The 17,084-nt window shown below is 34.2% G+C and overlaps 1 protein-coding gene and 1 non-coding gene across 2 annotated transcripts in view; both read right to left on the bottom strand.

Moving 5' to 3' along the window:
* Window positions 1-17,084, bottom strand: part of BCAS3 (BCAS3 microtubule associated cell migration factor) — a 662,199-nt gene that overhangs the window by 368,883 nt on the left and 276,232 nt on the right. The window contains exon 19 of the mRNA XM_049764542.1: window positions 8,090-8,134. Coding sequence (XP_049620499.1) covers window positions 8,090-8,134 — 45 coding nt within the window. The remainder of the gene's footprint in view (window positions 1-8,089; window positions 8,135-17,084) is intronic.
* On the bottom strand, window positions 2,744-2,853 carry LOC126029569 (U6 spliceosomal RNA). Its single transcript, XR_007503022.1, has one exon. It is a non-coding gene; the product is annotated as a U6 spliceosomal RNA (small nuclear RNA).

The raw sequence follows: 17,084 nt of genomic DNA, 5'->3' as shown, positions 1-17,084 counted from the left end.
TGCCAGGGATCGAACCCAAGTCAGTCCCTTGCCGGCCAATTGCAAGGCAAATGCCCTACAGCTGTGCTATCTCACTCAGACCCAGGAAACAATGTTAGCCTTCTTCTATATGGTACATTTTTTAAAACTCAGACCTGATTTTGGTATTCTCAATTCTTAGGTCCTTCTAGGTCCTTGAAATAATAATCACTCAGATGTTTTATTTTCTGAGCTTTCTGTTTTGACATCTTCAATAAGTCTAGCTAGGAGGCCAATATCTTTGTGGTTTCTCCATTTAACAATTCCACAGTAGAGCATGTTGCTGCATGTGAAAAGAACTACTTCTTTTCATTACTTTTTATTTTATTTTATTTTATTTTATTTTATTGGTTTTGGGGTCTCACCCATCAGTGCTCAGAAATCGCTCCTGGCAAGCTTGGGGGACCATATGGGATACCAGGAATCCAGCGCGGCTGTGTTCCAGGTCTGCCATGTGCCAGGCAAATGCCCTACCTACCACTGTGCTATCTCTCTGGCCCCTTCATTAACATTTCTTAAATATAGTATCATCTATGAAAATGGCAGCCATGACTAAAAGAACAATAACAGTCACAGACATAATCCCACTGACAAAGAATAAAGTCAGGCTAGTTTTGTTATGACATTCTGGAGGTAATTTATTTGGTTCTACAAATAGTTCCATCTCTTGATGCTTCTTGCCACAATTAAAACAGCAAGAGAGATTCTACACTATCTATATCTAAGCAGAGACTTTCACTTGGTGCCTGGACAACCAGCATCAGAACTACTGTCTCTGTTTATGATGTTCTCAGCTTGTGCTACCCCAGAAGGTAAACAACTCTTTATTTTCTTGTTTTGAACTGTCTTTCCAATTCTGCCCATGAAGCCTTTGTTTTCATCCCAAGTTATTATACCCAAAGCCGACAGGTTCCTATCATTAGCATCTTTTCAGTTTCATGGGTTATATTTAACCCTTAAAAATAAGAAGGGGGGGGGGGGCTGGAGAGATAGCATGGAGGTAGGATATTTGCCTTTCATACAGAAGGTCACTGGTTCGAATCCTGGCATCCCATATGGTCCCCCGAGCCTGCCAGGAGCGATTTCTGAGCATAGAGCGAGAAGTAACCCCTGAGCGTTGCCGGGTATGACCCCAAAAAAACAAAAAATAAATAAATAAGAAAGGGGGGCCGGAGTGGTAGCACAAGCAGTAGGGCATTTTGTCTTGCATGTGCTAATCTAGAACAGACCGCGGTTTGATGCCCCGGCAACCCATATGGTCCCCCAAGCCATGAGTGATTTCTGAGCGCATAGCCAGGAGTAGCCCCTGAGCATCACTGGGTGTGGCCCCCCCTCCCAAAAAAAGAAAGGATTAAGAAGAAAGCTATTCTAGGAATATTTTTTTTAAATACCTTAATCTTTGTTTTTCATAAGATTATTTGTATTTGTAAAACCACCATGGAATAGTGATACTAAAATACAAAGTTTATCTACACAGGGACAAATTCTAGTTCTCTAAAAATTAGTAACTGCAATTTTTTTGTTTTGTTTTGTTTTTGGGTCACACCTGGTGGCGCTCAGGGGTTATCCTGGCTCTAGGCTCAGAAATTGCTCCTGGTAGGCTCAGGGGACCATATGGGATGCTGTGATTCGAACCACCATCCTTTTGTATGCAAGACAAATGCCCTATCTAGATGCTATCTCTCCGGCCCCAGTAACTGCAATTTTTGTTTCTGTTGTTTAAATCACTTGGTAAGCAATAAGATAGAAAATAAATGATAATGCCACTTGTTTTTTATTTTGTTCTGTTTTTTTTTTTTTTGGTTATGAGACCACACATTATGAGCAGTGTTCAATGCTCATATGTTGTGCCAAGAACTGAACCATCAGCTTATGTGCAAGGTAATCATACTGTTCACAAAAACCGAAAACTGCTTCTATAATACCACTTGTTGAGAGACAACTGTGCAACTGAAGAATGTGCTCTAGGGACTGAAGAAATAAACAGTAGAGCAGTCAGGGCGCTTGCCTTGCATGTGACTACAGGATTCAATCCCAAGAATCCAATATGGCCTCCCAAAGCCTACTAATAATGATTCCTAAGTGCAGAGCCAGAAGTAAGGCCCTGAATACTTCTGGGTATAGCCCAGAAAACAAAAATAAGCATCCCAAACAAAATGTTATTTTGAATTATAACATACTAATAGTTTAAATATTATAGGATATTGCTTCAGTCTTTGGCCATACAAAAACATATCTTAAATCTTTATTATTTTATAGCCTAGTCAATTAAAGTAAAAAGTTAAAAACTGGAAGCTAAAGTAAGTGGGTGCGGCTGACCTAGGTTTGATCCCTGCCATCCCATATGGTCCCCAGAGTCTGCCAGCAGTAATTTCTGAGTGCAGAACCAAAAAATAACCCCTAAGCACTGCCAAGTAGGACCCTAAAATAAAGTTTGAAATTTCTTAAAACACATGGGGCCAGAGTGATAGCACAACAATAGGGCATTTGCATTGAACCCAGCTGACTGGGGCCGGCCTGGGTTTGATTCTGGGCATCCCATATGGTTCCCTGACCCTGCCAGTAGCAATTTCTGAGCACAGAGCCAGAAATAGTTCCTGAGAGCTGGCGGGTATGACCAAAAATGTAAAAGTAAATAAATAAAATAAATAAATAAATAAATAAAATCTCTTAGACTATAGTTTAAATTCTGAAATACAACTCAAAAATAATAATGTCATTGTATTACATATGCTTATATCTCCTGCAAAAATAAATCTCTCTCTTTTTTTAGGGGCCATGTTAATCTTCTCTGTATCATTCCAATTTTAATATATGTGCTGCTGAAGCGAGCACAAAATAAAAATAAATCTCTTATGATAAAAAGTATTATAATCATGTTGTTTTTGTATTTTATTACTTCTTTTCTGTCCTCTGATAAACTTTAATAAATCACATTAGAAAAAGGCTTTTGTTTAGTAAGTCAAGAGGTTCCAACCCTGACTTTATACCTCCTATAGAATATAATGTTAATTATTAGTCATGGATTATACATGTTGATTATATTTGGATTATATGTTATATATGTTGAAAATATCCTTAAAACATTATCCTTTCATTAATCTGTATTTGGAATTATTGGGACTTAAGAAAACAGACATATAAAAATATATGTGCATAAGACAGTAAAAAAAAATAAATAAAAAAAGACATGACCTGAGGAGAAGATGGCTAATAAAGTTTTTTTTGTTTGTTTGTTTGTTTTGTTTTTGTTTTTGGGCCACATCAGGCGGTGCTCAGGGGTTACTCCTGGCTGTCTGCTCAGAAATAGCTCCTGGCAGGCACGGGGGACCATAAGGGACACGGTGATTTGAACCAACCACCTTTGGTCCTGGATCGGCTGCTTGCAAGGCAAACGCTGCTGTGCTATCTCTCCGGGCCCTAATAAAGTATTTTCTATCTGAAAGACTAAAGAGTGAAACTTAACTTTGGCAGAATTTGCTCTCCAGTCTAAGTTTTAAAAGACCAAGACTGAGAATGTTGGGTGGAAGCAGAATTTAACTTTTCCAGGATGACCCAGAATATTTGTACTGTAAAATAACCTTTTGTTGACAGGAAGATAAAACATTGAAAAATGATACATATGTGAATAAAATAAAAGGGGGAAATGCTAAGCTTGTAAATCATCTTAGACTCTTATAGATTGGTGACCCAATCCTTCTAGAAAAGCATTCCAATACTAACCTTTATTTCTCTTGTGCTCAACATCTCTCTTAACCTCTGAAAGGAACTTAATAATAAATCCAATTACAAAACATCTGCAAGTTTAAAAAGAATACCTCTGGTGTCTAGAGGCCTTCTCTCACTTTATTCATCTCAGTTTAAAATGCAATGATATTTTTTAAAAAGGCACTTTTAAAAAATATATGGGTATACAGAAATCTAATTGATGTGATTATAGCTATGAATGTAAACAAAACATACCGATAATGCTGATGGAGCCCTTCCATTTTGTTCTTTACCCTCCTTCATCTACCATAAATAACCCCATGTTCAAAAATTAAATGAAAATGTTGGCATAACTTAAGAGCATTTGAAAAAAATGGAATGTATCCAATGCTCACCAAAGATAGTAATATAGTAATTATAAAACATATTTAACCTATAAAACAAAAATCAAATGTAAAATCAACAGATAACTAAAGTAAGCAAGGTGACAAATTTAAAAATCAGGAGGTTAACGCCTCATTTCTTTCAGTCATTTAGTGACATGAGGATCATCTTTACTGCCACCATAAGTTAGAACATTTACATTCTGAGGGCTTTAATACATTAAAGAAGTATTAAAGAGAATGCCGAAGTTCCCTATATCTAACTCTTTGTTCACTTTTACTGTATTATGTAATCCAGTCAGATCAACATATTGAATTTCTCTTGCTTTTTATCTCAGACTATATGGCAAAAGAGAGAAGTAATGTAAAACTCTAATAATGGTTGCTTTAAAATTATAGCAAAGTTTCCCCAACTGGATAATTTTACTATGTCCAGCGGAATAGAGATGTAAGTGGTGTATCTATGGAGAAGATACCAAGAAGCTCTTAGGTGAATTGTTGGGAACAGGAATATGGAAAGAGCTAAACTAAGATAAAAGTGCCATTTCTTTCATTTTAAAAAGAAAATTGTGCAGTAAATTATCAGTTTAAATATTATCCATAACATGAATATAAGGATATTATATCTGATATAATGTCTATACAACAAAGTAAGATTTTTAATTTATATTTTCACTGTTATAACCTTCCTTTTAAAAAATTTAAAAGTTTTCTCTCACTCTCCATTTTGCTTTTCTAAAATAAGATCTAAATATTTTAATGTCATTTAAAATAATTAACGATATTAACAGTATATCCTAAATTATTTTGTCATAAATTTTTTTAAAAATCTGGGTTAACTTCATCAATAAAAATTTCTTCTCATACATACACTATCTTGGCAACTAAAAGTGTAACATTTTAACATATTCTCAAATTACAAATTAATTATACAAAGAATAATGCTAAATAAAATTTAAATATAATTTAATATGTGCAACTTTTATTCACATTAAAGATCAATCTTATATAGGGTTATAAATGAGTTATGAGTAAAAGATATAAATTAAGTCAGGCTACCTTTTGTTTATTCTGGTATAGAAATTCTTTTATTTGATAAGAAATTCAAAAATAAAGCCACACATATTATATATACTAGAAATTCTCTATTTGTATTTGTTGCAAGATAATATGAAAATTTTATTTTAAATTCACATGGAATTATTTCATTCGTAATGTTAATATTTTTTAATTTATTTAAAGAAAGTACATCATATAGTTGACAAATGATCATAATACATTTGTTTCAGGCAGAACACAGGCAAAGTAATTTTAAAAAATTAAAAACTAAAGAGATGGAAGAGGAAGGAAAAGTTCAGTAGCAAGTATATTTTTGAAAATCAGTGAATCGCTAATTAACTCATTAAAGGTCTAGCAGAGGTTTAGTAAGCCATGATGTTAATATTTTAAGAGTTTGTCATATATGTAATTCTGGTGATTGTTTTAGGTATTTGTTTTTGTAGTTAGTTCAAGAGATTCAAGTTATATATCTAGATCTTTACACTGAGCCATATCACTGGCCATATGAATAATAATTTTAATTATTTTATAAAGTTGTTCAAACTCAAATTTCTTTATAAATAAATAATACTGAGAAACTATAAAATTACTAAGTGTAGAAAATGACTTGCTGTCAAATTTTTAATATATTAACTTTGTTATAAAAAGAAAACTTTATTTAAAACAAACTCATCTGAAACCACATGAATTTAAAGAACTAAAATCAGTTTAGAGATTGAATAAAAACTGGTAAAGTTGTAATTGAAAGCAAATATTAGCTAAAGTTTAACTTTAATTTTTTTAAAATTTGCATAAGATTATAAATCATATTTATAAGGAGCTATATGCATTATTTACTTATAAAACTCCAAAACTAGAAGTGCTATAAAGAGATTTGTTTAGTATAGCATTCTATTTCAGAGTAGTAAATAAAAATATTCTTGGGTTAAGCAAAATATCACAGAAAAACAGCAAGAATTTTTAAAACAAAGAAACTCTTACAAACATGAAGTTGTCAAATTTATATTCATTTTTCTGCCTTAATTTGAGGTTTCATTAAAGGTCTTAATGGAAAAAACATGCAGCACTAGTAGAGTATTTTAAAGGAAGATCTTTTAGACTAGCATAAGTGACTAAAAACGAGTTTCTTGTGAGTTAACGATGGCATCAAACAAACCACAGAGCAGTCTTCTAAAAGACAGGCAATGATTTAAAAGTCTACTATATTTCATATATCCCTTTCTTTAATCTGGCTCTTTTAATCTTGTTTCAACCTCAAATCATTTCTGGTTGACAAGTGCTTTTGCTTAAATCTAAGGAGCACATAAGCTGTTGAAGGAACGACTTTTCTTATTTAATATACATTTGCTACTCCATCTTAACCTCTATGCTAAAACTTCAATCTTTATTAACATACTAAAGCTCTTTCCTTTGTACTTAGAATGAGAAACTTATCCTAAAGCAGAGGTTAATTTTAAGTTTAGGCTACAAAAGAAATTTGTCATATGCTCAATCTACATTTAAAAAATCGAAGCGCCCATTTTAAGCTCAAAAGAAAGTTTCATGTACCTTATTTGTTTTTAGAAGAAATCTGGTAAACAAAATAAAGACTGATTTACATAGAATCTTTACCCACTTATACTTTAAATTTTGTCAAGTCCTTTCACAGTGAGTGCTAACTTCATTACAAAAAAAATTTTTTTATGATGATTTGTCACTCGATTCTAACATGACAATGAAATTTTCAGATGTTCCTCAAGCATAGAAACACTGATATTAGTTTGTGTCAAACTATATTCTTCCTTAAAGAACTTTTGGGAGTCTTATTTTAGTCCAAAAGAGAAGGTTTAATCATTTTTCATTAATATAATGACATAGTTTGACATACGCAGGGTATAACTCCTTAAAAGATTGACTAAATTCAGTCCACTTACCCTTAAAAGCAAATAAGGTCTATTTTATAAAAATATTTTTCAAAAATCACATTTGCCCTATAATCTAGAAAGGAAATAGTAAAAGTAGAAAGAAAAAAAAAACAGAAAACATTAAGCTTGTTCAAAGTGCTAGATTAACGATTCTAAGCAGTTTATATAAATAGTTCTTTTCATTCTCAGATTGAAATTCTGAGGTAGGAGCTACTGGTAATATCAAGTAATATTAAATTCCACTTACAAGATTAAAAAAACAAGAAATAAGAAACAAAACAAATTCATAAAATTACTAAAGATCACAAAGGTAGCAAACAAGGGTTTGTCTATCTGATTCTAAAACCTTGGCATACAAACATTGTGTAAAACATATGCTCTCGGTACTAAGCATGGTCTATTTTATATTTTTATATCAAAGCATTTTATATACTGAATTATTTTCTAGAAATGTGTCTACTCTGAACAAAGTTACATATTATAGATTGTTATGAAAATTTATTAAATAAGTAATGCTATACAGGTGCTATAATCTCAAAATAACACAATTTAGGAGTCATTAAGTGAAACACCATTTCCTCATTACGTAACAAGTTCCTTAAATAGTGAATAAGTAAACTATCAAACAACAGTATTATTCCTTTGTGGAACCAAATAAAATAAAGTAAAAATAACAAAGTATTTTTTTATATCTTGGATTTACATTTAAAAAAAATCTTTTCAGCTGATCAGCATGAAATGTATGGACTTAAAGTTTTAAACTTGGGTGTAAGCTTTTTATCACACATAAGGATAATGAGAATCCTTCTAATTTCTTTAGAAAAATATTAATCTGTGACTTTATTTGACTTGTCTTTAAAATCTTAAATATCAACATTCTCGTCCCATCTATAAATTATTCAGTAATTCGGTGCATCTATCTGTGATCAGGCCATGCAACTGAAAACAAAAGTACAAAACAGTAACTTTCTGAGAGTAGCAAATGAATTAGGCATGCGGGACTGAACTGAGACTCACCATGGAGCTTTTATGGAAAAACACCCCGCTCCAAACAGATAAGGCCTTTATGGAAAAGGGGGGAAAATGCACAAAAAATTAGAGAAAAACTCAATTAACATTAACAAATACATGTATATCATACTAGTATAAAGTATGGATAAAATACTGAAAAAAGTAGTCATCATTTGCAATACTGTTGCAGAAACTATTGAGTCTCACAGAACCATGAACACAATGATGTGTAGAAATAATTCCCTTAATTTTCACAGGGTTAAGATTTCAAAAAGTTCTAATTCTCCCCCCTTTTCTGGAGTACCCCATTAGGGTTCCTAAGACAAAATAAAATAGGTACCATTGCTGAGGCCCTTTAAAATAAAATAGACGTTAAATGGAATAATCATATGGAGAAAGAGTGGTATCAGTAGCAACAGATGTGTGGTCGTGTGAAGTGAAATGTCTGCAACTAGCTAAAGATAATGCAATAAAAACTTCGATAAGCATTGTTTGCTGTTCACAGTTGAAGTCTTGAAGACAATGAAAGAAAGCACATTTTCTTAAGCTGTTTATTTATAGTAAATTGAACTTGCTGAATCTTGCTGGACACAGAACAAACACTAAATACAAACACTATGATTTTACCCCCTTTTGTGGTTACCATCCACAAATTAGTGCGTTTCTTCATAGTAATTCAATGATAATTTTCTTTACCTGACCTTCAGTAGGATCGCATTAACCTTAAATAAATTATAATAGTCTAGTTAAAATATAACAGGGGATCAAAGTCTTCAATGTTAGACATATTTCTTTTAAAATGATCTCCACAGCATTTAAGACATGCTCTGCACATTCAAAAATAAAGTGTGAAAAATTTTATTGCTTTAATATTCAAAACAAAGCCTTGCCATCGTATTTAAAATGTTGGTGGAAGACTACAAGTTGAGAAGAAAATATCACACTGACATAACCTGGTTATTTTCTTCTTCAACTGATGCAACTAACTTTTTAAAAATCAAGCGAAGTAATATTAATTTCTCAGTGAATTTAGTATACTGATAACAAACTGAAACCTGAGGTAAAAGTTTCCACAAGTTAGTCTAATTTTGAAGACTTAAGATGAAAGATATAAAAAAGAAAACAGAGAAGAAAAATATGCTAACTAGAAAAAACTGAGATAGGAGAATCTTTAACATGATGTCAATACAAAGCAAGATAAGTAAATCGCTCACAGTTAATTAAAAAATACTAAACTAAATTGATATCATCCATATTTAAAATAGATTTCTTTGTCGTTTGTGTGTATATGTGTGATGAGACAATGAAAAATTTTACATACAAAAATCTATGTAAACACACAAGTTGAAATGGCATAAAACTTAAAATATAATGAATATAACTTTAAAAAATGAATTTTCTGATTCCAAGAGATAGTACAGCTGGTAGGAGCATTTTCCTTGCATGAGTCCCACATGGGTTTAATTCTCAACATCCCATATGGACACCCAATTCCGCCAAGAGTAATTACTGAGTGCAGAGCCAGCAGTAACCCCTAACCACCTCCAAGTGCAGTCTGAAAATAATCAAAAATATTACAGATTCTATTTCAATATTTAATAAGTATTAATGTTAGAATTGACTTAACTAAAGACTAACATGCTAGAATATCAATATGTGATCTGAGATTCTTTATTTCTAATTGGCTACTGGATAATGGCAAAGCGGTTTATGGAACAAGAAACAAAAACTGCTTTTCCCCCTATCATAAATAACAAAAAAGTTAGTCACAATCCCTTTATCTCATTTCATAATTAATCACATCAGAAACAAAAGGTTCTAGTGCTCACCTTATAATTTTGGGTAGTTTTATTCTCACAGTGCATTTTTTAAACACCAAATAACCAAGACAACTTGAACACTCTTCTAGTGGTAAGGAAAATTACCCCAAAATGGAAGTTCAGTAAGATTCCTTACATGAACAAAAACAATAAGGCTACTGGGTAGGCAGTACCCAACTTCCTCCATTTTACTTCTCTTCTCTGGGCAGGACAACTGAAATAACCAGAGTTTGATGATTCAGATAACCAACAAGATCAGATGTCAGGATATGGACAATCTGGGCTTGGGTTGCTTATTCTCTAGTGTATCTTTGCTGGACAATCTCTGTCTCACTTCAACTATCAAAATCAACTATCAAAACAAGATTCCTTGTTAAAGATACTAAGGTTTATACCCTAGAAAGTTTCTTGACCCCCAAAACCAACCAATCAAAGGTGAAACAAAAACCTTCAACTTTTTATTTAATAAGACTGTTGATGATCCTGACCTACTAAGCTAGACATAACCTTTTTTCAGGTTTAGTTTTTCCTAAATGTAAAATGGAAACGAAAACAAATTAGACACAGCTTTAAACACACACACATACATACACACACAACCCTCCTACTTTCCTTCCTAGACAACAGAAGCGTATTACCAACAAGAAGATTTCTCCAGTCATTTCCTTCCCCACAATCTCTAATGGCATTCTTAATGCTCCAGACGCTGTAGTAAATAGGACTGTATTAAATAGCGTTGTCAAGTTATAAGACTCTGATTCTCACTGTTCATAAAAAGTCAGTACTGTGAGCTAAACTAAGGGTTGACTGGTTCTTCAATTTACTAAGGATCTACTGGTTAACACAGCTCACAGAGATAGCAAGCTCGGGAACAGGGTAAAGAGTAGATACACTTGGCATATTCCCAATCTATCTGCACTCATTTTTGCCCACTCCTACACCCTGGATCTCTGCCACATACATGTAAAGAGGAGCCACAAACTCCAAAGAATTAGAGTGACTGACGTAATTACTGACTTTGTATGGGTAGTGTCAGCTGCTCTTTTGAAATGTGCCTGCTTCATCTTTCCTCAGTAGCAAAAGAATGAAAATATAAAGTCACAAAGGACAAGTCCTTGATCCAGCTGTCTTCACTTAGGACCTCCCTCCCCCTACCAAGACTAACAGTTGTAGTTTTTTGTATGGGGGTGGTTAGAAGGAGGAAGACAGTGTGTGAGCAGGAATGTACACAGAATTTAAGTTGTCTGTATTAACATATGCAACACAAACGATCATGTTCAGATATTAAGAAATAAGTGTTTTCTGAACATTATTATACTTCAGCAAGTTTAATATTCCTACCACATAAAGCCTGTTCACTTTGTAATAATTATGTCCCTTTAAAGCTGAATTCTGATTGAAAACATCAGGAGGGGCCAAGAGACTAAATATGCAGAAATATCTATTACAGACTTATTTATAGTCCAGTGTGAAATGACTTGGCCATTGGTTCTCAACGGGTTCTTCTGGAGAGTCTCAGAAGACAGGAAGGAATTATGTTTTATATCATATCATTAATGCTATTTAAGTCTTTAAAGTCTGATTTATTTTGCTGAATGCTACATAGTAGCACAAAAGCTTTGGTCTTTCTAGTTGAGAACAAGGCAAAAAGTGAAGGGGTTTTTGTTTAACCTAATAAAAATGTAAGATTTGATTGAACATGCTTAGATTTTCTATAAGCTAGTTTCATGCAGTCGTCATTGGAACTGAATAAATGGTTGGAGTTAGAATTTCAATAAACATGCACTAGAGGGTCTTACTTTTCAATTGATCATGATAATTTAGGCACAATCTCTTAACATCAAAACAAGTACATGTAATTTTAAAGATACTGAATATAGAAGGTTGAGATTATCAACAATACTATGTGAAAATTGTAAAGGTGAACTGTCTAGCAATATACTTATGAAACTGATGGCTCTGCCTCTTCATATGTGCCATCTGGGAAACAGCAGCTCAAATGGACTTGTATTTCCCACATACAAATGAGCAAATTTGACTCATCATTTTCACATATCACTTTTAATAATTTTTTTTTTTTTGGTTTTTGGGCCACACCCGACGCTGCTTAGGGGTTACTCCTGGCTGTCTGCTCAGAAATAGCTCCTGGCAGGCACGGGGACCATATGGGACACCGGGATTCGAACCAATCACCTTTGGTCCTGGATCGGCTGCTTGCAAGGCAAACGCCACTGTGCTATCTCTCCGGGCCCACTTTTAACTATTTTTAACAATTTCTGATAAAAAAAAAATCCAATGACAGTGACAACTTTCAAATTATTTATCAGTAGAGGAAACTTTAATTAAAATAAGCTGTTTAATTTGATAAATATTCCCTATGCAAAATTAAACTAAAAATTTAAGAGTTTCATTAGGAAAACAATAGCATCCATGTAGACCAGGGGTCTCAAACTCACGGCCCGCGGGCCGTTTGCGGCCCTCCTTACATTTTGTGGCCCACGGCCGACCTTCAAATATCGCAGTATTCGCGATTATTCGCTTACCGAATAATCACAATAAAAATCACATTAGTAAGGAAAAAAATAACATTAAACATTTGCATACCCCGAGCAGTTCCGTTCGGGGTATGTGAATGTTTAATGCGATTTTTTGCTATTTTTTCTTACTAATGCGATTTTTTATTGCAAATATTCGGTAAGCGAAATTCCTTATGCAGCCCTGCCTCACCCCGACTTTATCTCCTGCGGCCCCCAGGTAAATTGAGTTTGAGACCCCTGACGTAGACCTCTATAGATTAATGACAAAAAAATTCGCTACAGATTTGTGACAAAACGATAAATTATGAACTGCTTTCAGTGCTGTATTTATTTAACACAAAATTAGAATATTACACACACACAAATCCATATTAACGTTAATGCAAATATATTGTCCTTTATTCGTATATCTGGAACCAAACATTTATATTAGAACTCTATACAGCATGTAGGGCATTTGCCTTGTATGCAGCCAACCTGGGTTCTATTCCTGGCATTCCATATGGTTACCCAGAACTGCCAGGAATAATTCCTGAGCACAGATCCAGGAGGCAGATATGGCCAAAAAAAAATATATCAATAACCAAAAAGCAGACAAGACAGGGCTGCTAAGAAGTAAATTACTATCTGCTACTGTATTTGGTGAAACTTTCTCCAAATCTTTCACATTGACTTTTCTAAAGGTTTGGAGGTTGGATCAAATGATCAATATGAAGAAAAGCCAAATAAAATTAAAATAAATAGACCTTCAATAAGGCCTAATATATATACCAATGCCACTTAGCAAACTCTGAAGGCAAATTTGGTCGACTAATTTCAGTAAAGATTATCAAATAACATGTGATGCTTCTACTCCTAAATGAAAACAATCTCTTACCTCTCTAACACTTTTAAAATGAATTCTTGCTCAAAAGGCTTAGAAAATAATAATGGAATTGAGGATGTGGTATGGCTCCTACATTATAGGAAGTTTCGGGGGTGTTTAATAGGGAGGGAGTTTGGGGGCCTTAACTGGCAATGCTCAGGGGTTACTCTTGGCTCTACTTTTAGGAAATCCTTATGGCAGTACTCAGGGAACCATATAGAATTCTGGGGACCAAACCCAGATTGACTACATGCCAAGTACCTGTTATAATATCATTGCTACCTCTAAGATTTCTAATTCATTAGCAGATTTTAATTCATTTGTAGTTGTTTCAAGTATTTATTTATTTTTGAGTTTTGGGCCATACCCAGTGGTGCTCAAAGGTCACTCCTAGCTCTGTGCTAGAAATCACTCCTGGCAGGCTCAGGGGACCATATGGGATGCTGGGAATCGAACCTGGGTCCACTCTGGATCGGCCGCATGCAAGGCAAAAGCCCTGTCACTGTGCTATTGCTCCGAACTCACGTTGGTCTTTTTTTTTTTTTTTTTTTGGACACACCAGGGGATAGCATATCTAGTGATGCTCCAGAGTTACTCCTGGTTCTGTACTCAGGAATCATTCCTGGCAGTGCTTGGGAGACCATATGGGATGTATGGATTGAAGTTGAGTTGGAAGTGGGCAAAGCAAGTGCTCCACCCACTACACTCTTACTCTGGTCCATAATGGTTATTTTTTAACTAAAGAAACTTAGCTAAGACACACTGATAACAGTTGGCTGAACCAAGATGAGAAGCCAAAGCTTAAGACTACCTTGACAAAAGCCGGAGCAATAGTGGTAGAGCATTTGCCTTGCATGCTGCCAACCCAACCTGGTTTGATCCTATAGGGTCCCCAATGTCACTTAGCAAACTCTAAGTTAGAAATAAGAAGTGATTTCTGAGCACAGAGCCAGAAATAATCCGTAAGCACCAAGGGGTATGTCCCCACCCCCCAAAAAAAAGAACAAACAAAAAGACTACCTTAATATGCTTTTGAATTTTGGAGAGGGAAGGGTGTGAATTTTACCCTGTGGTATTCAGAAAATACTCCTAGATCTGCATAGGAAAAACTCCTGGAAGTGCTCAAGAGATAATGTAGTGTCAGGGATCAAACCAGAGATGGTCACATGCAAGGTCTCAAAACTAAATTTTTCTTCTAGGGTACTACCTAACCTACTTCAATCATGTCTGAGTCTAAGTTACTGTTATCTGTATTAGTGGCTCACTAAGAAGTAAATAAATATATAGCCAGATAAGGAAATGTATCAAAAAACTCTGTTCGAAGGACAGATCATCTGTGCTCGGGGCTGGAGAGATAGCACAGCAGCATTTGCCTTGCAAGCAGCCGATCCAGGACCTAAGGTGGTTGGTTTGAATCCCCGTATCCCATATGGTCCCTTGTACCTGCCAGGAGCTATTTCTGAGCAGATAGCCAGGAGTAACCCCTGAGCACCGCTGGGTGTGACCCAAAAACAAAAACAAAATAATAATAATAATAATAATAATAATAATAATAATAATAATAATAATAAAATCACCTGTGCTCAGGGAACCCTATGCAAATGCCAGTGATCAAAGTGGGGTTGGCCATGTGCATGGCAACTGCTTTAACCCCTATATTCTCTCTCCATCCCCCATGGGAGACTTCTAAGTAAAGAAAATATTTCAGGATAAGAAAACATAAGGAAAATAAAAAATTATCTCATATTTATTTCACTAAAAATAATCCATATTTTTTATTTTCAAAATCATTACATTTTTCATTCTCAGGATTTACTGGCCTCTTTATGAGATTTACTATTTGTTATTTATAACCTCTAAATGACAAAATTAGAAAATTGATGAAAAGAATCTACTTAGTAAAATTTCACATAGAAAATATTAACATTTTTATTATTCACTTGATTCATTCAATCAAACACCCTTAAAGCACTGTTTAATAAATCCCTACTGAGAAACTTAACACTCAAAAGTAAAGTGATTCTTTATCTCCTAAATTATCTCTTACTAGACAATAAAACCTGACAGAGGTCTTTCTAATTGCCACTCTCAAACCAGAAGAGAATGGATACTCTTTGACATTTCATTTTCAGTGTTTCCATTACACCCAACCATGCTCAAGTGTTACAAGTGTTACTCCTAGCTCTGAGACTTTAGTACTGGAAGGGTATGGGGAACCATATGGCTTGCCGGGGACCAAGCGTGGGTCTACAACAATCAAAGGCAAAAACCCAATTCACTGTGCTCTATCTCCAGCCCTAACTATCTCTTTGGCCTTTTTAAATATTTCTAGCACATTGTTTTCCAGAGCATGAAGATCAAACCTGAAGCTTAAGATAAATAAGAAAAATACTTTACCATTGAACTATATCCCAGCCCTTGCAACAATCTTTGTTGGTGGGTCTTCATCAACATATAATAGTAGGTTTAAGCAACAGCTGCTGCTAAAATAAAGTCTCCAAATGTTGCTCAAGATCCAGAACATGAAGATGTAAATACATCTGCCTATTGCCATTTGTAGTACTACTGTCCTCATACATGTTTTAGATTAAGACAGATGGTTCTTGACACTGCACAGATTTTCAGAGATATCTATTTCCAAAAATAAAATTAGGTAAGCATACATTTCTATTCTTTGAAGCTTCCATCTTAATTTGATTACTTAAATATAAAACCCAAGGTAATCCTCAGAAACCTTGCACAAAAATAATAACAATCAATGTTCCTCTAACCATTAGTATTAAGTGTGTAATGTATAAATGTACATACATGTGCATATGTATACATGTGCATGTATATTATCTAACCTAAATATATAAATGTGTGTCTATATAATATATGTACGATATATTTGGGTAGTTATAAAATTTACATGTATATAAGTGAATCAACTATATTATCATCTACAAAATCCATGCCCAATATTTGTCAATTTTATTTTTAATGCTGAGAGGCATTTCCTAAAATTCAAGAATAAAGTAGAATATAAAACCAAAGATATCTACGAAATAAAAACTCCATTTGTTCATCATTCTGATCACCTTAATGTGACCATCAAAATTCAAAAAAAATTTTTGTGAATAATGCAAATTAGCTAGCTGTTGTCAAAACATCATTATAAAAATTTTGAATACAAATTAAATAATAATAGATAATAAAAATGAACAGAGTGAAATAACCTGGTATGGCATGTATTTGCTTCAAGTCTCAGAATGTAAAACAAATATAACTGGGGCCAGGGCAATAGCACAGCTGGTATGGCATTTGCCTTGCACGTGGCCAACCTGGGTTTAATCCCTGACATCCCATATTGTCCTCTGAGCCTACCAGGAATAATTTTTGAGCATAGAGCCAGGAATAATCCCTGAGTGTCACCAGATGTTAAAAAACAACAACAACAAAACATAACTAAGATAAAACACATTTCAACTAACAGCTAAAAATGTTTAGATAATAGTAAATTCTATAATAATATTCACAAAGTATATTCTATAAATTCCACAGCCAAACTTTTTTTTGTTGTTTTTTGTTTTTGTTTTTTTGTTTTTGATTTTTGGGTTACACACGGCAGCACTCAGGGGCTACTCCTGACTCTACGCTCAGAAACCACACCAGGCAGACTCAGGGGATCATATGGGATTCCAGAATTCAAACCACTGTCCTTTTGCATGCAAGGCAAATGCCCTACTGCTGTGCTATCTCTCCAGCCTCCACAGCCAAACTTTTGAGTGACACTGTTA

Source organism: Suncus etruscus, chromosome 1 (assembly GCF_024139225.1).
Source record: "Suncus etruscus isolate mSunEtr1 chromosome 1, mSunEtr1.pri.cur, whole genome shotgun sequence".
Taxonomy (NCBI): Eukaryota; Metazoa; Chordata; class Mammalia; order Eulipotyphla; family Soricidae; genus Suncus; species Suncus etruscus.
The sequence above is the reverse complement of the archived record's forward strand: the minus strand, read 5'-3'. Positions and strand labels throughout refer to the sequence as shown.